This window comes from Trachypithecus francoisi, unplaced genomic scaffold, assembly GCF_009764315.1.
Source record: "Trachypithecus francoisi isolate TF-2019V2 unplaced genomic scaffold, Tfra_2.0 Lachesis_group5, whole genome shotgun sequence".
NCBI classification, from domain to species: domain Eukaryota; kingdom Metazoa; phylum Chordata; class Mammalia; order Primates; family Cercopithecidae; genus Trachypithecus; species Trachypithecus francoisi.
In genome coordinates, this window is record NW_022681470.1 from 86,879,567 (window position 1) to 86,903,676 (window position 24,110).

Here is a 24,110-nt window from a genome sequence, read left to right on the forward strand (position 1 = left end):
ACAATGCATAGCAAGGGTCTTCTCTCTGAGCCACTTTGCAATGCTGCCATTTGCAGGCTAGGGTTTCTTTTGTTGTTTCTTAACTTTTTGAGTGGGATGTTTAATTCATTTGACTTTCATGATTTGTCATCTGTTAACGTAAATAACGAAACCTTTGAATTTTCCTCTGAGCACTGCTTTAGCTATATCCCATGGGTTTTGAATACTGTAGCTTATTGTGGGGCCTCTTCTGCTGTTAGAAATCTGTATTGTCATGTTAAATTTATAGATTAACAAAGGGAGAATTAACATTTTTATGATATTGAGCTTTCCCATCCAAGAATATGGCATGCCTTTCCATTTGTTTAAGATTTTTTTCAGAGGAAACAAACACATTTTTATTGTGATTATTCATAAGTATCTTATTTTCTTAATTGTTATTTTAAAAGATTTTTTCCTCCACTATGACTTCTAACCAGCTGTTCTTGGAATATATGAAAATCACAGATATATCTGTATGTTTTATTTAACTTTGACTTTCTAGCTGAATTCTCTTATTATTTCTAATAGTTCTCAGTTTATTTTCTTGGGTTTCCCATGTTAAATATTAACATAAGCAATATATTTTTTTACCTGCTCTTTTTCTTGCCCATACTTCATTTTTTCACATTTATTGTCTCTTTTTTTTTTTTTTTTTTTTTTTTTGAGGCAGTCTAGCTCTGTAGCCCAGGCTAGAGTATGGTGGCACAATCTTGGCTCACTGCAACCTCTGCCTCCTGGGTTCAAGCAATTCTCCTGCCTCAGCCTTCCAAGTAGCTGGGACTATAGGCATGTATCACCACACCTGGCTAATTTTTGTATTTTTAGTAGAGGTGGGGATTTGCCATGTTGGCCAGGCTAGTCTTGAACTCCTAGGCTCAAGTGATCTGCCCATCTCAGCCTCCCAAAGTGCTAGGATTAACAGATGTGAGCCACCTCGCCCGGCCTCTTTCTTGACTTTTAATGAGGCTTGAAAGTTGGGGATATTAAAATACTATCCACATTGAGGGCTTATAGAACTACAGAAGTTAGAAATTTATACAACAAACTAGGTAATTATAAATTTATGTTCTTTGTAATTTGTTTTATGGGGGTGCTTTTTTACTGAAATTTTCTTTGAAGTCAGATTTAGGAGCATAGCAGCCTTACCTGTCCCTGATACTTCCTCATTTAATAATTTAAATTTAAATACTTAAATACTTCCTCATTTAATAATTTAAACATCTTTAATTTCTGTTATAAAAATAATACATGAGTTCCTTAAAGAGAATCTAGAATATAGAGAGAAATGGAAAAAATAAAATGTTTCTTAAAATGAGTTCACAGCCTGGGGCTCGGGGCAGTGATCCACTGGAGCCTACTGCGTGCACTGCCTCCCCACCCACATCCGCAGAAGCCGCGGTGCCTACCTGGGTCCCCTGAGCTGTTGCTGTTCCTCTCACTCTCTCCATCTTCCTGACCATCTGCATTCTGCTGCGTGTGCTGCAGGCTCAGCTTGTGGCAGACTTCAAAGGCCTGCCCTACCGTCCGAACGATTCTCATAGCTTGGCTCTGGGAAGAAGAAAGGAGAAGAACAGGGTGGGTGAGGATGTGCAAGGGGCATGTGGACAGAAACTCATGCAGCAGCAAAGGAAAGAGACAGAAAAATCTAAAGTTGCTCAGATATGCACATACAAACGAGTACAAAGACATTTTCCCTCCCTGAAATACTCCAGAAAACAGAAACTGTCACCACAGTTCTGAAATAATCAGTCAACTGAAAGGACAGATAGCAAATATGCCAATTATGGACTTAGCCCCAATTCTTCCCTCCCATGGGTAACACAAGTAGTCAATATGCAAATGTTGAGTTTTCCTGGACCGCCTACAGAGCAAGGGCAGTGGTAACATGAGGCTTGGAAGCCATGGCCTAAACAGCAGAAACCAATGAAAGCTCAGCACCCAGCTCCTCTGGAACACTACTAGTTGGCAGCCAACTAAATCTAAGGTGAGCCTTGCCCAGACTTACTCCAAAGACCTCATGTGCTTGTGTCTGTTCTGTGGCTCCTTCCTTTCTTTTGTTTTGGTATTTAATCTCTTGTTTTAAGAGCCCAAGAAGGGAACTTGACCCTAGTTTCCAGTATTCCACCGTTTAACTAGGAGAGGAGAGACAGGACAAAGAAGCCTTATGTAGAGTCTTAGGCGACCCATGCAGACTGTGAGGAAGAGCCACATGCAGGGGTTCCAGGGCATGGCCTCAAAGGTGGATAACTGATTATGGTTTGATGATGTCAGCTTTTTCTTTCTTTCAAGGAGAGAAATGAGTGATGTGGTTCATTTAGTTTCAGAGCTCAGGCTGGGAAGGGCTCAGCACACTGCTTCTCTTACTTCAATGGACCTCAAGCATCCCACCACCACGGGCTACAATTTAATCTAATTGTGATTGTCACCCTATACTCAAGTCTAACATTAATCATGTTTTGGATGATCTGACTTCAGGTCAGCCATGGCCACCTGTTGACACCATATAGTCCATCAATCACATCCAACCCCCCCAGGTAATGGCAGCAATCAAGTAGGGCTTTTCATCAGCATGAGGTAGCTGGTATTACATTACCTAACTCATATCCAGTGTTTTGATAAGCCTATAAGGCCTTGTTGAAGGCAGCAAAAAAAAAAAAAAAAAAAAAAAAAAAAAAAAAGATCAGCTAATTGTAATATGAAATGCATAAATGAAGCTCATATTACAATGAGTTCATCTTTCTCATTACTATCTTCATGAACTCCTAGGGACCTCAGAACCCTTGGACCACTGCTGTAGTCCATTCTCTGCTGGGTATAACTTCTAAAATTGCTTTTCCTCAAGCCTGGAGTCATTTCTATGTTCCCTCTGTTTATTTCAGGCCAGAGCATCCATATAAATGTGAAAAGGCATCTTGACTGATTATCATCTACATGTCAATTTGAGATCTCAAGTCAACTCTACTGCTCCTTATATTCTTCAGTTCAAATCTCCTCCTAGAAGTAATTGCTTCACAGCTCTAACCTTTCTTAGCCATTATACTAACTCCAGGGATATTCTCCATTGGTCTCTCACCTGGAGCATCCTGACACTTCTGGGAGATAAGAACCTTAAGTGAAGCATGAGGAGATGGGTAACTTCTGTGGGGTCCACCATCACCCAGTGGTGAATCAGAACCTTTGTTTTCTATGTCTACCCTTAATTTCCTCCTGTGTCCACAAGGCAGGCTTAGGCCCCTTCTCATACTGTAGGCCTACAGTGTGTAAGAGATGACTGTTCTATCTGCACAGGAAGTTGAGAAGCAGTAGGCATCAGTCCTAAGCAAGAAGCCCCTACACTTCCCACTCCCAAAGCACACAAAAAGGTGTGATTTAGAAGACACAGTCCCTAACAAATGTGGGCTAGAAAGCTAATAAATGTAGCATTCTACATTTCCATTAGCCATCAAGCTGTGCTGTGCTTAGGAGGCTGTGCCAGGAAGCTTAACTCTCAGGTGAAAAGGGAGAAGAAAAGGCTCCTACGTCCAAAAGTGTTATTCCCCTAGGCCTTGAGTCCTTTTGGTTCCTATTCCTTTTATGAGAGTAAAAGCAGACTGCCTATGGTTAATAATCTCCAGCAAAGCTCATTACTAGTTTACTAAACCTCAGGTATGACTTTATTCTGCCTACCACATATACCCAGTGTCCACTATACAGAAACTTTCCTCTACTTTCTCCTCTGACTTTTGGGAATTTTGCTCCCCCAGGTATCTTTACAAGAGGTAAAAAAGGTAAATGTTTTAGGTTGTAACAATAAAATAATGTAAGTCGAAATGATAAGTAGAGATTCAGTGTTTAATTCCATACTTTATTCTCTTACATGAATTAACCCAGATATCTCATACTGAATAAATATCTGTAAAGACTGAGTTAGTCTTTTCCCATCAGTATCATTTCCAGGGTACAGACCCAGCTTCCCCCTTTAAAATACAGTTATGTAGAAAATTCCAAATTCACTACTGAGTTTGTTCCTATAACATCTCAGGTTTTCCTAAGGAGGATGTGTTACAAATTCCATCATCTCTGTAAATCACAGATATTTCCTTTAACCAGCTTTTAAGATGATATTAAAAATTTAAAGATCCTCAAACAAATGTCCCTGATCTATGGGATTAGACAGGGGTAGGAATCCAATTTCTAAATTTATCTTTGGAAGGAATCCCTCAGATTTAAATAAGAGGATAAAGGTGGTGGGAGAATGACTTCACAGAGGACCTGTATTTCTCAGGCATCACAAGATGACAATGGATGATAAGATATGCTCAGAACTGAGCATCTTAAGGATGCAGACTCCAGCTCAAATCTTTATTCTGCTACCTTTATCAAGGACAAACATGTGGAACATACTCACATGTTCAACCATCTATAAGCCCAAAGTGGCTATAAGGAAGTGGGCTGGTTTTAATGCTTAATATTGATAACACTTCATTTTTACATTTTACTAGTATTTTTAACTAGCATTAGCAGCTGACCCTAATCTCCACCTGATTCCCCTGAAAACGTAGAAAACGCAGACTTTAGGTTTACCGGTCCTGCCTTCCCCATTCTGGAAAGGGCATCCCATCCTTCGGCCTCCCATTTCCTTCCTATCCTCCCTCCATCAGTTGTTCTCTATAGTTTTTCTGTAATTGCACTGAAAAACTGAATATATGATAGCACCTACCACAGTGCCTGGCAGACAGTAAATGCTCAAGAAATGTTTTATCCTGACTATGGAATTCACTGCACCAAGAGGCAATTAAGATAGAAAAGAAAAAGCAGTGCAGGAAAGGTGGAACTATTTTTATCATAATAGAAACATGAAGTGACTAAGGGAATCACCTCTTATGCATGTATGCTAACATCCAAAAGGCTGTGCATCAGATAGCATAGCCTCCACCATAGCATCAGAGGAAAATTCCTGAGCCAAATGGATCTTTGGTCTGAACTAGTATGATAGTTTCTATATGTGAGGAAATTGTTGCATTAAGAGTTCTAGATCTGGCCGGGCGCGGTGGCTCAAGCCTGTAATCCCAGCACTTTGGGAGGCCGAGACAGGCGGATCACGAGGTCAGGAGATCGAGACCATCCTGGCTAACATGGTGAAACCCCGTCTCTACTAAAAAATGCAAAAAACTAGCCGGGCGAGGTGGCGGACGCCTGTAGTCCCAGCTACTCCGGAGGCTGAGGCAGGAGAATGGCGGGAACCCGGGAGGCGGAACTTGCAGTGAGCTGAGTTCTGGCCACTGCACTCCAGCCTGGGCGACAGAGCAAGACTCCACCTCAAAAAAAAAAAAAAAAAAAGAGTTCTAGATCTGCACACTGAGTGGTAAATAGTTTAATAATTAAATTAATAAATAAAATGGTTTAATTTATCCTTTATTTTACTCCTTTAATGTGAAAGTTACATTCCTATTCACAGTAAAAGGACACAGTAGCATGTTTTATAAAGAGCCCTCTGCACTGGAACACATAATCAAGCTACTCTAACTGTTTTACAGAATGACTACATACATACACATAAAAGAATTGTCCTTCCTATCTACCACTCCAGGAGTCAGAAGGGGCTAAACAGCTCCTCACTGTACTCATAAACGGCTATGTGAGTTCTGATGTCCCTTGACCTTTTAGGCTCTCCCTGCTTCACCATTAAAAAGTCTACTTTTAGAGGATTCTATATGGGGACCTCGTTAGGGAGGTGATTACTTGAAGGTGGTCAGTAGAGGCAGCCTGTGCCTGGCAGGGGCTATGTCTTCACCATCTGCTCTCTGCACAACCAGGCTGGCTCCTACCTGCTAGGCCTACCCCACTTAGTTACCCCACTTTCTGGCCTGCTGGGCAAGAAAACTGGTTTTGCCTTCAACCCTGAAATGCAAGAATCATACACACTGGGATTTTATTGTTAATTAGCCATGTCTTCACCCAAGAGGGAGAACTCTGGTAAACAGCAGCTTTAAAAAGAGTCCCTTCCAGAAGTTTTTATGAATGCTTGTCTGTGGGTCTTCTAGATCACGGTGAAGCAGTTGCTCCCACCTCATGATGACATACAGGCCTTTGGAGACTAAGGCGGAAGTTTAAAGATTGAAGGCAGTGAGGTACAAAGAGTAGACAAGTGGAACATTGAGAAGGTAGCCTTTCAAAATCTGGCCATTCTCTGGAATTTACTAGATTTTTTTTTTTTAAAGCATGATTATACTGCATTATTTCTGTACAAATCCAGTTTAGTTTTACATAAGCCCCTAAAAGTGCTTTGCCACACAGATCAAATCTTCTTGTCCAAAAGCCATTTTCTATTAATAGCCCCAGAGCATTTGTGGGCTCTTCATTGTCAAGATTAGGCTGGATATTGTTGCTTTGATGTTTTCAAAGCTGGAAAGGGATGTCTAACCTCAGAGTGGCTCTTAGCTCCAGATGGAGAGCACTGAAGCTCATGGGAGTGTCAATTACAGGCAATTTTGTTAAAATACAGGGGGAAAGGAAGCTTAGAACTGTATACACTTACCTTATACGCACAGCAATGTTTCTTCAAACCACCCATCTTTTCACACTGACACAGCTCCTTCTCCCACAACCCTAGGACATCCCTCAAACCAGAACCAAAGTTAAGTCCAAATGCAATGAACAGCTGTTCTCCTCAGCACACCTAATGTGGGTATCAACTTCATACCTAGCAGGAGTCAACATTTGATGAACTGCAGCAATGGTCATGAAAGTAACACTATATTTGCAATCACTGTGGGTTGTACACCCAAAAGCAAACAAAAGCTGACAGTGGTAGCTTTAGGAAGACATAAATCGAAAGGTTGATTCCTGTACCTCACTGGCCCATAGAAAAATTATAGTCAATCACGATTTTATTTTCTTCCATCAAAGCACACACCAGGCCCGACCCTGCTTAGCTAATGAGATCAGACACATTCAAGGTGGTATGGCCATAGACCATGATTTTATTTTCTATTTTCTTTCTTAGTGACTTTGTAATTGGTTGGTCCTATAAAATTTGGGAATCTTTAAGTGCTATATGCATGTAAAGAATGATTCTTATTAGTCATATTCTGTAGCTGATTTGATAAATAATCTTGGGCACTGTTCTGAATTTCACTGTCCTGGAAGAAGCTCTCTCTTTACAACTTACAAAGAGGATTAAGAGTCATCAGATAAGCAAGTGGAGAGTATAAGTACAAAATACCAGATGAAGATGATGATGACAATGACAATAATAAGAGGAGAAAAAAGAGAAGAATGGGGGCACACATCTTGCAGGTAAGGTTCTTTAATGATCTACAGCTCTCTAGTTTACTATTCCCCTGTCCCCTCCTCCACTCCTCCTCTCCCCCATCTCTTTTGAGTACTCAAATTTGACTGACAAGTGGTTCTGAATTTTAGAGAACAGAAGTCCATGAGGTCAGCTCACAGATTTATTTATTTTTATTTATTTATTTTTTTAAATTATACTTTAAGTTCTAGGGTACATGTGCATAACGTTTATATCATGTATAACTCCCCAATGCAATCCCTCCCCCCTCCCCTCTCCCCATGATAGGCCCCAGTGTGTGATGTTCCCCTTTCCGAGTCCAAGTGATCTCATTGTTCAGTTCCCACCTATGAGTGAGAACATGCGGTGTTTGGTTTTCTCTTCTTGTGATAGTTTGCTAAGAATGATGGTTTCCAGCTGCATCCATGTCCCTACAAAGGACGCAAACTCATCATTTTTTATGGCTGCATAGTATTCCATGGTGTATATGTGCCACATTTTCTTAATCCAGTCTGTCACAGATGGACATTTGGGTTGATTCCAAGTCTTTGCTATTGTGAATAGCGCCGCAATAAACAGCTCACAGATTTATAATTCTCATCTATCACAGCAATAAAAGATAATGTCCTTAACTTGACCTTAACTGCCACGGAATCTCGACAAAAATAGAACGGAATGTCATGTTTCTTTAATGTATTTTTTTGGGTGGGGGGGAATCTTAGTAAAAGATTCAGCTTATATCTATCAAATGATCTTAATCTATGGAATTTACAATGCCAAAGCATGAAAATACATTCATATTTGGACTTCTATACACAGTAGGACCTACAGTACTAAGGCTCTAAAATGGTAGATGGGTTAGGTTTTTGTCCAACACATTATTTAATGGATTCGATTATATAATTTGGTTGAGGTGATGCCTTGGACATCAGAATATTGCTCAGTATAAGGAAAGTTTGGTTTCAAAGCAGGTGTGACTTTCTACATTGACAGGACATACTGCATCTTAAAGTTTCCAATAGATAGCTGTGTTTTTCCTTCTACTCTGTTAGTCCATGAAACATAGTACCCTAGAGAAAAGAAATCTGAGTTACAATCCCAGTGCTGTCAGAACCAACTGGGTGACTGTGGACAGTTAATTCACCTTTCTCAGTATTGATTTTCTCATCCATAAAGAGACTGATTCAGCCTAGATGAGTTCTGAGACCCATGATTTCTGCATTTTGACTTCCCAACTCAACCTAAAGTATAAAAAACAGACTCTTTCCCTAACTTTAGAACTTTCCTATCTTTCATCTCATAAGCTTGACCAGGCAAGTGACTTATTCTTTAGCACATGGCTGTCATCATCATTCAAAATCCATTGCAACCTCTAAAGGATAGTTCAACTTCACAGCTGTGGCCTCCAATTTGATAGTGACAGCATTATAGGAGGAAATTACTTCTCCTAACCCAAACCAATTGAGCTGTGATCGCAGGCAAAATTATTTCAAGGAGCTGCCCATGAAGATAATGGGGAGATGCCTGCAGCTCCTGTTAATCACCAGCACTTTACGTGCTGATGCATTAATAAGTGCAGTCACTGGTAATCAGGGCAGACAGCCATATACTCCTACGGCTAGGAGAAAATGACAGGAGGATGACATCTACTCCATGGGAGAGGTCAAGAGACCATACAAGAGGCTTCTTGAGAGGCAAAAGGCCCTGCAAGTGAATACTATCATTATATCCCCCGAGGAGGGGAAACAAGGAATGCCCATGTTATTAGCAAGCATCTCCACTGGATGCTCACAGTGAGGAAAAGACCCACTCCCATCCCTCCTTTCTAGCACAGGTCTGAAGAGTGCTAGGGTCCCTCTGCCACAACCCTGACAATCCTCCCCAGTCGTAGAGAATTTGTTCCTTAAAGATCACATCACTTCACACACAACAATCAGCATTCCTGAGATGCCTTTCATCTTATTTGACGGATAGAGAAAACTCAAGTCCAGAAAGGCTCACGTATCTTTCATATGAGTTTTGTGTAACAGGGTTTAGCATTCAAAGTCCTGGCCTGGGAAGGAGGAAGCCTGTTTCTAATCTCAGTGGCATCACTGATTCACTGTGTGACCAAGGGTGATTTACTTCCCTGGGCCTTTTCTTTCTTCAAGTACAAAATTGAGTCAATATTAACCATATAAGGATATTATGAGGAGAAAAGGAAAATCTATGTTAAAGTGATTTGGGCCATTCAGAGTTAAGAAGCTCTTCATACCCATGTAATAATTACAGCAGAACCCAGTTACAAATGGGTCTTGGAAAACTAAGCAACTTCTGAGTTACATAACTTTTTCATGAGCCAACAACAATAGTATAATGGAGTGGGTAAGAGTATGAGCTCCACAGTCAGACCCTCTGGGTTCAGTTCTGACTCCATTACTTACTGAGTCTTTACACACATTACATGCCTTAAGGCCCCATTTTACCTCACAGGGTTGCTGTGGGAATAAAATTAGATCATTCATATAGAGAGTTTCGAACAGTCTCAGGCATATAGCAGCTAATCAAAACAGGTTAGATATTATTATTTGATGTAATATGAGGCTGGAACTTAGATAATCTGGAGCATAGAAGCATAGCAGGTATCATGTTATACTCCTTCAATATTTTGCTATCTAGCTTCTGGTGAAAGCCCCACTGAAAAAAAGCTTAGCTCAAGGATACAACCCCCAAGGTGGGAGCCACACTGGCTATCTGTGTGAGTGGCCCAAGAAATTCACAGGCACAGAGTAATAGCTGTGCAGGGAGCAAGGTCGAGGGAGGCCCTCAACCAGGAAAGCTGAGACACCTGACCCATATTCTCAACCAACAGAGGCAGTAACCCTTTCCCCATGCAAACTGTAGGGTGATGATGACATCCCATTAGAGGTCATGAGAAATGTGCCATGGGCATATACACAGGTGATATGATGTGATATGAAACAGCAATAACCAAAGTCCCGACATAACAAGGATCTCAGACAAGGTTTTTCTACACACTATGACCAACAGGAGGTCTCTGGAGAACATCCACATCTGCGGGCTTCCAGTCAAGAGGCCTCCCTATTGACTTCCAATGACCCAGCAACATCTCCGCAACACACATGTCCTCTGCAGTCCTTTCCCCACCACCCGCCACTTCTGAAACATTCCTATGATTTGCCAGTTAAAACTCCTTCCCAAGTTAACCATTATCTCTTGACATTAGAAGTGCTTTATAAAAAAGGTAAATCACCACGTTTGGAGGCTAAGCAGGAGGGCAAGCAAAACCTGGCAGATGTGTTCCCCAGCCCTCCCCAATTCTGGCATCCTTCGCTGAACAATTCACTTCCCTTTCTTAGCTTGGAAACTGGCCTTCCCACCTACAGCTCAGCAGCAACGGGGTTCAACGCCCAGGCTGACTGGAAACAATCCCCTCAGCTGCATGGCTCCAGGCCAGGAAAGGGCCTGAGAACCAACTCTATGAAGAGCTAGGGTCTCAGGAGGTGAGGGTGAAAGGGGTATAGGAAACAAGAGCTAGAGATCAGAATTTGCTGTAAGAGATGTAAGCTGACATGACAGGGAGCCAGATGCCTACTCCTTTTCACGGATAATGGGAACTCCATTCTGTGCTTCACTTCAAGATCAAAGTTCCAAGTGAGCACTGCTCTTAAACTCATGTTTTGTCAGAAGTGGATGCCCCCACTGCATCCATGTTGCTACGTTAGATCTGAGGGCAAGGCAAATATAATATAATGGTCCTCTTACCTAGGTTTCCTGCTCAAAATTCTTTTGTCCTGCATGTCTTCCTGGTTCTATTCTAGCCAGTACCCATTCATGAGAACTCAGATAAGTCATTTAATCTCTCTGAGCCTCAATTTATTCATCTGTAAAACTGGGAAGGGAAAATTACATGTCTTACCTTCTTTACAAATGTGTTATAAGGATAAAATAAGATTAACTATTAAAGAACCTGGTAAATGATTATGTGTTATTTGTAACTCTAATAAATTCCAAGGTCCACTTGGTCCAGTCTTTGTACAAAACTAAAATCAGAAGCACAGTCAAATACTCAAAATGAATTAAAAGGGAATTCCAGTCTTTTGTTGCATCTGTCAAAGAACATTACAGATGATCCAATTCATGGCGATCAGGAACACTTTGTATTTCCTCTTCTCTCCTCCCCAGGTCCCCTACACAAGGCCACATATGAGCCTTGCACTCTCCCAAACCCTACACTTTCTCATCTACAGTGCCTATGGCTTTTCCTTCTCTTCCTCTTCCTACTCCCCTTTCTATCAGTTCCTTAACGCAGCTTGACTTAGAATCATTTATGTTTTTTTCTCCTCTCAGCTATACTATTATCTAGATGTGAAGTCTGGCGAGTTACTCTTTTATTCCTGCCATCTTTCCAGTTGTGGCACTTTTCATCCAACTCCATGAACTGCATTTAAAAAGCCTGGAACAGGGTGGGTAAGGGCACAAATCTCCATAGAGGAAGAGGCTGAGTTAACAAAGCATAATTCTCTTTGTGGAGCTAGGGTAGGGAATAGGACACCTATCAATAAATCTGGAGTCTGGCATGTGTTATTGACAAGGTACTTGACAAGGTACCTACATATCTATTAAAGAGGCCTGAAGGCCGGGCGCGGTGGCTCAAGCCTGTAATCCCAGCACTTTGGGAGGCCGAGACGGGCGGATCACGAGGTCAGGAGATCGAGACCATCCTGGCTAACACGGTGAAACCCCGTCTCTACTAAAAAATACAAAAAAACTAGCCGGGCGAGGTGGCGGGCGCCTGTAGTCCCAGCTACTCTGGAGGCTGAGGGAGGAGAATGGCGTAAACCCGGGAGGCGGAGCTTGCAGTGAGCTGAGATCCGGCCACTGCACTCCAGCCCGGGCAAGAGCGAGACTCCGTCTCAAAAAAAAAAAAAAAAAAAAAAAAAAAAAAAAGAGGCCTGAAGACAAAAGATGCATAGAATGAAGTTCTCGTAGAAAGCCAGGTTTAGTAGTTTGTTTGTAGAATGGTGGACTTATTAGGGTCCTTAGGGGCACAAATACAGTGTTTTCCAAAATCTCCTCTGCAGAAAAATAGTTCCCAGGATATTAACACATATTACATGGAAAAAATATGGTTCCATTGTGAAATTAGTTTGGGAAATTCTGGGTTAAACAACATGTTCTTTATCAGACCTTCTCAGCAACTTAAATCAGGTAGTTTTAACATGAAACATTTTGGCTGATAAATGTTTTAAAGAACACATTTAGGAAGTGCTGATTTTGATGATTCTTTTCATTTCACAGATGAGGACACCGAGACCTACACAACATCACTCAGGGTTCCAGTGAGAGGCAGGGCTAGATTCTAGGCTTCTAAAACCCCAGTTGTGTGTATTAGACTCCTGGGGGAATGACATTAATATAAAGAATGCCTCTTCAGAATCCTCAAAGTTGCATTTACTTGAGTATCAAGGTTGCCATACCAAATAATCACCCAGGATAACCAACATCACACACTGAGTCTAAACCGGACTCCATGTGTATTCATATTTTGTAGCCCACTATTCAATATACAGAATTATGATGAAGGGTCTCCTTAGCACAAGACAACGCTTTTTTCCTACTCTAGGGCTAAGGTTAGCATCACTCCTGGTGCCGTTTAATTGCTCTCATCCCAGAGCACATAGTCAATGGTCAATCCCTCTCCAATTATCTGTATGTAACTAAGTACAAAGTTCAGATGATGCTAAAAGAGAATTCCATTTTATAGGAGCAATGACAGACTACTGAGATAGTTGCCCCATGTTGGCATTACAACAGCCATCTTCAACAGGGAGATGGGCCAATGTTGGGGGTGCTCTGGATCTATTATAGGAAAATAGCAGATGGACGGCAACCGCCTCTTTACCTTCTTCTTTGATTTAAAGACGTTACACCTGAAGATATTGCTGGCTCCATCTCGAGCGATATAACTGAAGATCTTCAAGTCTTGGGAATCATGAGAGACATAGAAGATCCTAAAGGAAGAATAACAGAAAAAATGCATTGAAAATGGCCTTAGGTTCAAATCTCTAACCAGGAAAGTTCTGTTTAGGGATACTCTGAAGCACAGCTCATGAGAGCCAAGTTATTATAGAAAGTCTTCTTCCTCCGGGATCAAAAAGTCACAGTGCAGGAGGCACTTTCAACAGGTTCCACAAACACTAACACTGCGACTTTCAGATTTGGTACAGTGGGCATGGGTAGGACATGGAAACGACACTATTGTTAACCATCTCCTGAGGTGGCCAACCTGTCCCTGTAACTTGTGTGTTAGAAGGAAAAATCATTCCCATCCTTATCAGAGCAACAAACCTGCTTCTTACTCAGAAAGATGCACACACGTTTTCTGATGCTTGTTTACAATTATCCCCAAATGCAGAGACTTGGGGAACCAGCAATGCTTACCACCTTGGGAGGTACTAAGATACTCTTAGTTCCTTTGGTGATAGTGATCCCACTCTCTGTCCCCTCTCTGCCTGGACCACAGCATCCATGTGTTCATTCCATGATTCAACCAATGCCACTGAGTGCACACTGCAGGCCAGGCACTATCCCAGCAGCCAGGGACACAACAGGAACAGGACAGAAAAAGCCCCTGAAACCATGGAGCTTACGTGTAGGCAATGACAATAAGCAAATATAAAATAAGTGCTATGAAGAAAAATAAGGCAGACTAAGGGATGGAGCATGATGGGGGCTATTTTAGACAGGGTAGCCAGGGAGGTCTCACTGAGAGGCTGAGATCCGAATGGGGAAAGGGAGTCAGTCACTGAGATACCTGAGCCAAACCATGGCAGGAAGTAGGAACAGCAAGTTTACAAGCCCTGCAGTGTTCAGAAGGTGTTAAAAGCATTCAAGGAACACCTAGGGAGGCTCAACGGAGTGTGGTTCAAGTGGAGTGAGCATGGTCAGCAACAAGGTCATAGATGCAGCCAGAGGCCAAAATGTAGAAGGCTTTGAAGGTTGTGGCTTATATTCTACGTGAGATGAGAAGCCATCAGAAGCTTTTGAGCAGAGGACTGACTTGCTTATGCTTTAAACTAAAGGATCATTCTGGCTGCTTGGGGTGGGCAGAGGTAGGGAGAAGGGAAGGCCGGAGAAAGGGGAAAAATTATAAGCCAGGCCCTAGAGGCTGCATCTCAAGCCGGCTTAGGACAGGGCCCCCCCGAGCCTCCAGGTCTGACTGCTGTGGGGTCGGTGCAGGGAGTTGGGGTGGGTGCATCAGTGGAATTAGTTTTGGGCAGTCCAAGGAGAGAATTGCTCTTGGTAGCACCTAAGAGGCCACATCATTTCCACAAAACATTTTTCACCACTAACAACACTGATGGCTTTCGTTCAAGCATTTAACAGGCCTGATTTGTTTTAGTGTAAGTCTGGGCTGTGCAGAAGAAAGAGAATGTGATTTAGAGTCAGCAACTTCATCAACAACTTTGCCACTTACTAAAAAGTAAGCTATGTCACCCCTCAGAGGCTCAGTTTTGTTATCTGTACAATGGGACTACTAATAGTAACACTTCCAGGAGTTACTGAGGAGGTAGAATAGTTAGTAAAATGCCATCTTACATCCTCTTACTGATGTAGCCTCTAAGTAGCCTAGTAACTGAGATTCTTGCCACAGGACCCCAAGAAGCCTGGGAGGAAAATTCAAAAGAAAGGTGGGCACAGAGAGGAAAACAATACTGTGAAAAAGCCCAAGTTCACCTTGGGGACTGCAGTTTCTCTGCTAAACTCAGCTAGCAGGCATTTCAGTACATCTCACATGTCTATCATCTCTAAATGAAATAGAGGCTGTTTAGTGTGGTTTCCAGTCCCCTATCCTTCTAATGATGCCAAACTGTCTTCCTAACATCAAAGGGACAAATCAATAATTGTATCTCAGCATCTCCTGCCTGAGCTCCAGGCCCATTCAGCCAACCTTCCTGGACATCTCCTCCTGAATGGTTCTCAAGCTTCTCAAATTCCTCATACCCTTGAGTGAATTCATCATATTCCCCAAAATTCTCCAAGTCCCATCTTGATAAGGGGACACCATACCTACTCAAGCCAGAAAGCCAGGTGTCATTCTCAATGGCTTCCTCCCCTGTTCCCCAATATCCATCACTCATGAGCAAGTTCCTTGAAGACTCGCTCCCTAATATGTCTTTGGTTTATGTTTTTCTCTTCAACTCCAAGGTATTGATCATCAAGAGTTCTCATTTTTCACCCGGATTTTTACAACATCCTCTAAACAGTGTGCTGCTCTGCTTCCTAACTCACCTATTGTGAACCCATTCTCTACATTGCTAGCAAAGTGTTATTTTTAAAAAGACAAATTACATCCCATCATTTTCCTCTTAAAGCCATCCAAAGGCTTCCTACTGCTTTTAGGATAAAGTCCAAACTCCTTAGCATGGTGTACTTACCTTTCCGCGGTCATCTCCCTTCAGAGTCCTGACCTACACAGGCTTGCAGAACTAGGCGTGTGCATTTTTCCAGCTCTGCAACTGCTGTGAACACCTTTGGCGGCCTCCAAGACTTGGTTCAGAGCAGCCTTCCCCTCCCTTTTCTTCAGTAGTCTGAGTTGCTGAATACCCTGGGGCTCAACTTTGCCACAGCACATATCTCACACTATGATGTTTTTATATGTGCTTCTTGAAGGAACAAGGAACACATTTTGGTATCCCCAGTGCCAGCACAGTGATTGGCACATGGGAGGTTCCTTGCCTGCTTAGAATGGAGGGAGGTGTTCCAGCTGTCATTAATGAGCATCTAAAATGTGATCTGCCTGGCTATTCATTTTCCCCCAAGGAAGTCAGATCCAGTTAGTTCAGCATCACACGTAAAACTTCTTGGATTCTTTAGTTAATTTATTCTTATGTAATACCCAAAGGACTGAGAACTGGATTTAAAACTGATACAGCAGATTTGAACACAAACTGGCATGCCCACAAGACAGAGATGTGGAAGGAACAGAGGAACGGCACTAAGCCAAGGTTAACTTAACCTTAACAGATAAAGCATCTTTTCAGAAAATCTGATAAGAACTGTACAGGGATGCAGCCACTGCCTTTGGACCACAGCTCTCTGGAGACTGCTCTGCTATGTTTGATTTCAGATATTTAGCATGTTGTTATTAAAAGTAAATAATCTCTAGCTAACCAAAAAGTCAGCTAGTTAAAGCTTAGAAAAGTTTCCACCAACACAACCAAGAGGCAGAAAGTTTTTCCATGCGACCTCATTCATCAACAAACTAATAAATCAGCAAATTAAGGTCTCTTGGGCGCAAATTTCCAGATCAAGAAATATATTCCAAGAACTCTTATTTCTCCATTACTTAGTTTTCGTAAACACTGTGATTATGGGGGTGGCAGAAACTGGGGGAGAGTAGAGGAAGGTGAGTGCTCAAGAGAATAGAAAAGATTTCCCTTTTTCTTTCCTTCTTCATCTTTTTCCTTAAGTCAGTCTAGGGTAGTTCTGATAATCCTGCTTCCAAAAAGTACCTTAGTCAATTTTCCCAACTTTCACTATAATTATAAAGAGTAGGATACCAAAATGGTTCATATAATGTTAATGAGGTTTTATAAGGTTTTATTCCCCCTTCAATTTTCCTAAAATTTCTTCTCCTTTAAATTTCTTTTTTCTTTCTCTCTCTCGCTCTCTTTTTTTTTTTCTTGGTGAAATCTTGGCTCACTGCAACCTCTGTCTCCCAGGTTCAAGTGATTCTTGTGCTTCAGCCTCCTGAGTAGCTGGGATTACAGGTATGAGCCACCACAGCTGGCCCTAAAATTTCTTACTTTTATTTCAAAATATGTACAGCATTATAATATTTACTTACTAACAGAACTGTTATGCTTTTACACAGTAATAAACCTTTCTGCAGATGCATGATATGTCCACAGAACTTACCATAAATGACTGAAAGAAAAACATTATCTGGAAGAAACTGGATTTTGGGTTTATCATCATGCTGGAATTTAGGTGGCCAACGTGATTTTAAAAACCACTAGACTCACCACCAATACTCCCCTTCTCAAACTATTCATCTATAGGTAAACTCGCTTCTCTCAAGATCATAGAAAAACAACAGCAACAACAACAACAACAATTTAGGGTAGAAAGAAAGCTGTGGGGTCATCAGGCCTGGATACGAGCCAGCATCTCTGTCGGTCAGGATTCATCACTGATAGGCAATTCACTCTCTAACAAAGTATCTGATCCCTCTTTAAGAGGTTTTATTTACCCTCATGTTGACTGGAATTCTGCCAACAGGAATGCAGTGGAGGAAAATGGCTGAGAACACTGGCCCTGAGGGGGACAAACCTGGATTTCAGCCCAAGCTTTGCCACTTACTAGCTGGGACACCCTGGTCATTATCTCAACTCCCTTCTTGTTCTTCACCTGTGAAACAGGCACAATCATTGTGCTGTACCTCACTCATGCCAGTAAGGTTTAAAGAATGAATGTGTGCAGAGGGGTCAGCTTCTAGTGAATGGTTAATAAATGTGAACTGCTCTAATTACTGCCACACTACTGCTCTAGTTCCATTCATAGGGATCTAAGAGAATAAGGCTAGTCCTCTTCCAAATGGCCAACATTTTAATATATGGAAACAACATCATGTTTATATTTACTCCTTTCTCTTTTAAATTTATTTTAAGTTCCAGGGTACATGTGTAGGATGTGCAGGTTACATAGGTAAACGTGTGCCATGGTGGTTTGCTGCACCTATCAACCCATCACCTAGGTATTAAGCCTGGCATGCATTAGCTATTCTTCCTGATGCCCTCCCCGCTCCCCGATTCCTCTGCATGCCTTTCATTTTTAAAGTGAACTACTTCTTCCTTCAATAGTTTCTCAACTGGCCCATTTTCCAAGTCCCTTATTTCTCTGGCAGGTTTGCACTGTGGAAAGAGCATGGGTTTGGGGATGAGAAAGGTTCAAGTCTTAGTCTCAGCTTTGCTATCTTCTAGCTGTTGAACTGAGGCAAAAAACTCAGTTACATAATCCTTCATTTCCTCATCTAAAATAGGCATATTAATGACTTCTTCATGGTATTGTTTTAAGCATTAAAACACACATACCACATTTTACACAATGCCCAACACATGGTAAGTTGCTTACTCAATAAATATGAGTTCCATCTTCTCTTAACTTTTTCTGTACATATTCCAACTTGCCAGTGACTATCTTAAAATGCAGCTCACAGAACTGAACTCATTTGTAAGGGATCTGAACAGCACAGAGTATATTTGGATAAATATTTTCTATGTCCTAGAATTGAATTTTTAGCAAAGCATCTCTGATCATGATTTTTTTCTTCTGTTATAACATCTCATTGCTGGTTCAAACTGTAGTCTACTCAAACGCTCAAAGCTAATTTGCACAACTGCTGTAAGGCACATTTCCTGAACATACTTGGGTAACTGGTTTTTAGGACTGGCTCCCAGTGATCATGATTTCCTTTTCCAAGTTCTCACATACCATCTGCTTAATGATCTCTTCTAGAATTCTGCCCAGGAGCAATGACAAATTCACTAGTTGGTAATTCCTGATCCAGGTTTGCCCCTGTTTCTAAAAAGTACAATATTTTATTTTTGCAATCTTTTTGTTTCTTCTCCATCCATCATAATTTTGCAAAGATGGCCAATCACTATTTTGCAATCATATTTTTCAGGAACCCAGAAGCTGAGTGATTCAGGCCTGGACACACAGTAGTGAGGAATACCTTCCATTTTCCTCTTGGTTTTGAACTTCTGTTTTTTAAAATCACATATGTTCTAGTGTTTCTAATTTGAAGATCAGTTCTCTACTTGAAAGGCAAAAAAAAAAAAAAAAAAAAAAAAACCAAGAGAGTTAGAAAAAAGGGATTGAGAGTTTCCCCTTGCCATGTGCCAACTCTGTCTTCCTTCACACCCCTTTCTCTCTCATCTTCAGCCTTTTCCACAAGCCCAATGCATTCAGGGTTTTAATTCTCTCAGTAATGGTTGTTCCTTTGCACTCATACTTGTTTTTAAGCTCTGCTTTCCATATTGTGTACTTTTCAAGGAGCATTTTATGAAAATCTGGGCAGCCACGTGATTTTTCTTCATGATCTCACATTTTGGGGCCTGACTAGAATCAATTATGTTGTTTTCAAGTTCTCATCCTTTATTCCCTCTTTCAGTCTCTGGCCATGAGACCTCATCTTACTCTGTTATCATCCCTGGCCTCATCCAATGATCCAATTGAAGACCTGAATAGAACAAACAGGTTGAGTAAGAGGGAATGCCTCCTGCCTGATTGCTTTGAGCTGGGACATCGGTCTTCTCCAGCCAGGTCAGGCTCTTCTTGGGTCTCAAGCCTGCCAATGTGCAGATTGAAACTCACACCATCAGCTCTCCTGGTTCTCAGGTCTTCAGACTCAGACTGGAACCACATATTAGCATTCCTGGGTCTCCACCTTCCCAATTGCAGATCTTGGAACTTCTCAGCCTCCATAATCATGTGAGCCAATTCCTTAAATATTTCTTATATGTGTATGTATACATTAAGTATGTGTACATATACATAAACACATGTAATATGTGGAAGCACACACGCTCGCGTACACACACACACACACACACACACACACAACACACATATATCCTATTGGTTCTGTTTCACTGGAGAACCCTGACTAAAACAGCCATATTTCCCCAGGTATTAGCATTCTACCTCTAATGCCCCTCATCTCCATGGGGAATGCCTGCTGACTTTAGGACTGCAGAGGCTGTAAAAGGTCTTGAGTCACCTGCAAGGTTTCCTGAGTCTACATCCATGTGCCTTGCCTCCTGCTCAAGACCCACTGGGTCTCTTCCAGCAAGCCCAGGTCCTGACACGCAATCCTCTCCTGCCATAGCCCAAAACAGAACTTTAGGGTAGAGGATGTAGACTACCAAGGGACCTTCAGCAAATTATTTTCCTTCTCTCAACCTTCTTCTTTTTTAATCGTTGAAGTGAGAATAATAAAAACACCTTTCAGGGTGATTATAAGGTTCAGATGTGACAACGGATACATGAATATTCTCTAACCCATGAAGTGTTGTACAAATACTTGAAAACTGTGGAAACAAACTTAGAAATGTCAAGTGGAAAAACAAAGAGAAATATTTCTTGTTCTCCCAACATTGATATCTCTCTGTCAGGCTAGGGGAGTCTCCAGTGTGTGGTACAGAGATTTTTCTCTTGAGGTCCTGGAAGGCACGGGCATTCCTAACCCCAAAAGACACGCTTCAGGACAAAACAAAATGAAATCAGCTGATAAAGATAAGGTACCAAGTCACCTGAAGATGGTGGAGACAAAATCAAGTGGTATTCTTAAGGAAAACCTCTGGGAAAGTAAGAAGCACAATGCGACACATGCAGAAGACAGAAAACAGAACCAACCTGCTGCTCAAGACCAGATGAATGAGGCCCAACTGTGAAGGCATGGTCCTGGGAAATCCAGCATGACTCCTGCTCTCGGGAACAAGGATTCCCTAAGTGTCCCAGCCTGTGTAATTCTGGAGACCCCAATGTGTTATCCTTAGAGGGACTGGGAAAAATATCAGAAGGGGTAGTGGGCTGATGAGAGCCTCCAAATGCTTCACTGATAGAACACCACCAGACACTACAGGAAGGAATGCACCCTTTACTTCTATCCCTAGCATGCTGCCTGAATACTGGTGTGTCTTTCTTTTTCTCTTCTCAACCAGCCCTGCAGCATGAACACAGTTTCACAGTCCTGTCGCAGCTGTTACTCTTTCTTTTCCTCATCTATCTTATTTATTTTTAATTTAATCTTTAGAGAACATTGTCTCCCATCTTGATCACTGTTCTCTCTTATGACTGCTTTGGTCTGATTATCATTTTCCCCCCACTGTATATACACGGCTTGTTATCACATCAGCTGGTTTGCTTTTATTTGAAGTTATTATAATTTCCATCTTCTTCATTCCTCATTTTAGCCATTCTCAATTTGATGACTACCTTCCTCAGGGCCATCTGGTAAAAAAAGAAGGGTAATAAACTCATGAAATGGTGCCCAAAATCCCTCATGGAACTGGTCTCCTTACTTCACAGCCTGATTTCCACAGACACCTGAAGTATGGGACCACACTGCCCAGTTACCCCTTGTCACCATGACTGGGATGTATCTCACAGGTCTGCCTTATCACAGCACAGTCTGGAAGGAAGCCTGGGATTCCAGGGCTGGGAAAGACCTCGAGAGACAGTCAAGCTCATCTCTTCAACTGCAGGCAGAGAAAAGCAAATATAAGAGCTGATTTCTAAGGTTTCTTCAAGGAATAAAATTACACAAATGTCTAACTTATTGTTACAAAGATCTACTGTGTACCTAGAGTAATGAATAAGCAACCAATTGAGTTTTAAGAGCTAGCAAGAGCCAGACAAATGCATATTTATCTTTTGAAAGTCTAGCTAAGGCACCCTCATGGCCTATCTCAGCAGTTAATTTATGTTTTAATTTCACAGCTGTTAACAAGTTTTTTTCTTATGTCCCACTAAAACCTCCCCTGCTTTATTTGAATCAACCACAAACCATCACATAGCACTTTCTAAATGCCAAGTACTGGGATAAATTAATTTCTTCTTGTTCAGTACTTGACAGGCAGGCAAAAAAACAAAAAACAAAAAAAACTAGTGTCCTTCACAAAACCACTACACAAAAATCCTTTCATATATTTCAAGGCTTTAATTTCTCTCCAACACTCATAAATTTCTCCAAAATAACTGTCACCTGCTGTTGGCTGTCAAAAACCAAATCTGTTTACACAGGGTGCCAATTATTTCTTCTGTGTATCTATGTTATCTGAGTTCATACATGTAGCTTGTTCACATTTGGGGGGTTTAAACCATCCATCCCACACTTTTCAGGACCCTCAGACTTCCTGAAGATTCTTGCTCAGAGACACAACTTCCCTCCCAGAGCCAGAAAGCAGAGAGAAAAAGAACACACCACAAATATTAGGGGCACTACTTTGACTGGTATATGCTGGAGGAGCATTGTCTAGAAAATTACATCTTCCTCTTCTCTTTTCTCAAGTTTATCCTCTTGCTTTCAAGCCAGCAAATACTTTCCTTCAAGTGTTATATGCAGAGAGGCATTAGGCAAAAGTCTTCACAGTGCAAAATCATCATCAACAAAGCTTCATACCCCTTCTTGTCCACTCCCCATTATACATTAAGATGCCTGTGATTTTGTGGAATAGAAGACCTGACAGAACAGAGCCAAAGGCTGAGGTTGCAGCTCGTCTGTTTTCTCAAAACAAGTTAATACTCTGAGTCTTAGTTTTCTTAAGTGCAAAATGGGATAAGAAGAGGTTCACAGAACTGTTACAAGAATCAAATGAAATGACTTACATGTAGGGTCTGCCACATAGTAGTTGCTCAAAAAAAATCTTTACTAAATTGAAGCGATCAAAGAAGAATATTTGCTAATCTATTGTGTTTACCATCTGTCAGGCACTGCTTAAGGTAAAAACTTATCTAATCCTCACAACAACCATATAAAGTGAATACAGTTACTATCTCCATTTTACAGATGAAGAAACAGAGAGGTAACCTCTGTGCATTTTCTTAAGGTCACACAGCCAGTAGTATCTGTATTAATTTCTTAGGGCTGCTGTAACAAATTATGACAAATTGGATAGCTTAAAACAACAGAAATTTCATCTCTCACAGTTCAGGAGGCCAGAAGTCAAAAATTAAGGCTGATTCCTTCTAGAGGCTCTCAGGGAGAATCTGTTCCACATCTCTCCTAGCTTCTGGCTGCTGCCAACAATCCTTGGCATTTTTAGCTTTGCAGCGGTGTCACTCTAGTCTGCTCCCTCTGCCTTCCCACGGCATTCTTCCCTGTGTCTCCTCTGTGCCTGTGTCCAAATTTCCCTCTTCTTGTAAGGACCCTGGTCATTGGATTTAGGGTCCACCCTAACCTAATATGACCTCACCTTAATTACATCTGCAAAGTCCCTATATTCAAATAACATCCACATTCACAGGTACCAGGGGTGAGAAACATATCCTAACATATCTTTCTAAGGGACATATTTCAACTCACTATAGTATCTGAGTTAGAACTGGAACCCTAGCAATCTTCACCAAGTTCTGAAAACTTCTGTACCATCTGCCTGATTAATCATCAAATATCATTTGAATATTGAATATCATTCATTACCTATATTACTATTGTTTTCTCTATACCTGGTCTAGAAATTAGTCCCATGCTACATTTATGCCACCTGGAAACCCTGGCTCTCTTTATTCCTCTTATTTTTCCAAGTCCTTGATGTCTTCATAGATGTCTCTGTGGTCACCAACAAATTCATCCTCATGTTGGTAAGATTCTCAGGGGACACGCTGGATTTCTTTATCATCCCCAACTGATTGTCCACTTTCCATCCATGTTTCTTCAAATAAACCAATCCAGGGATATGATACACATCATAAGCACATCTTGTCTTTCCAAGGCAGCTGAGTTCCCACTTGAGCTTCTGAGGATTCCCACTCTAACTCCCTCTGTACCTGACTCTAACTCCATACCCCTCATGCCACCTGCTCAGCCTTGAGGAGTCCCATATGCCATGATGGGAAACGAAGAAAGAGCATCCACCTCCTTCCCCAAGCTTCCCAGGGGTGGGAGCATGCCTGGCTGGCAGGTCCAGATACTTTTCTTTCCTAATATTGTTATTTTTCCAGTTGCTCTAACCTGCCTACCTCATGCTCTGAATCAGAACTCATCTGAAGGCACTTCCTCCCAGGACTTGAAGATAAGACAACAAGC

General features: G+C 41.6%; 1 protein-coding gene across 4 annotated transcripts in view; it reads right to left on the reverse strand.

Annotated features, from left to right (window-relative positions):
- Window positions 1–24,110, reverse strand: part of LOC117074395 (carboxyl-terminal PDZ ligand of neuronal nitric oxide synthase protein) — a 344,705-nt gene that overhangs the window by 42,519 nt on the left and 278,076 nt on the right. For all 4 annotated transcript variants that reach the window (XM_033195794.1, XM_033195793.1, XM_033195795.1 and 1 more), the window contains 2 exons: window positions 13,197–13,305; window positions 1,428–1,569 (listed from right to left, as the gene is read on the reverse strand). In XM_033195794.1, the coding sequence (XP_033051685.1) occupies window positions 1,428–1,569; window positions 13,197–13,305 (251 nt within the window). The remainder of the gene's footprint in view (window positions 1–1,427; window positions 1,570–13,196; window positions 13,306–24,110) is intronic.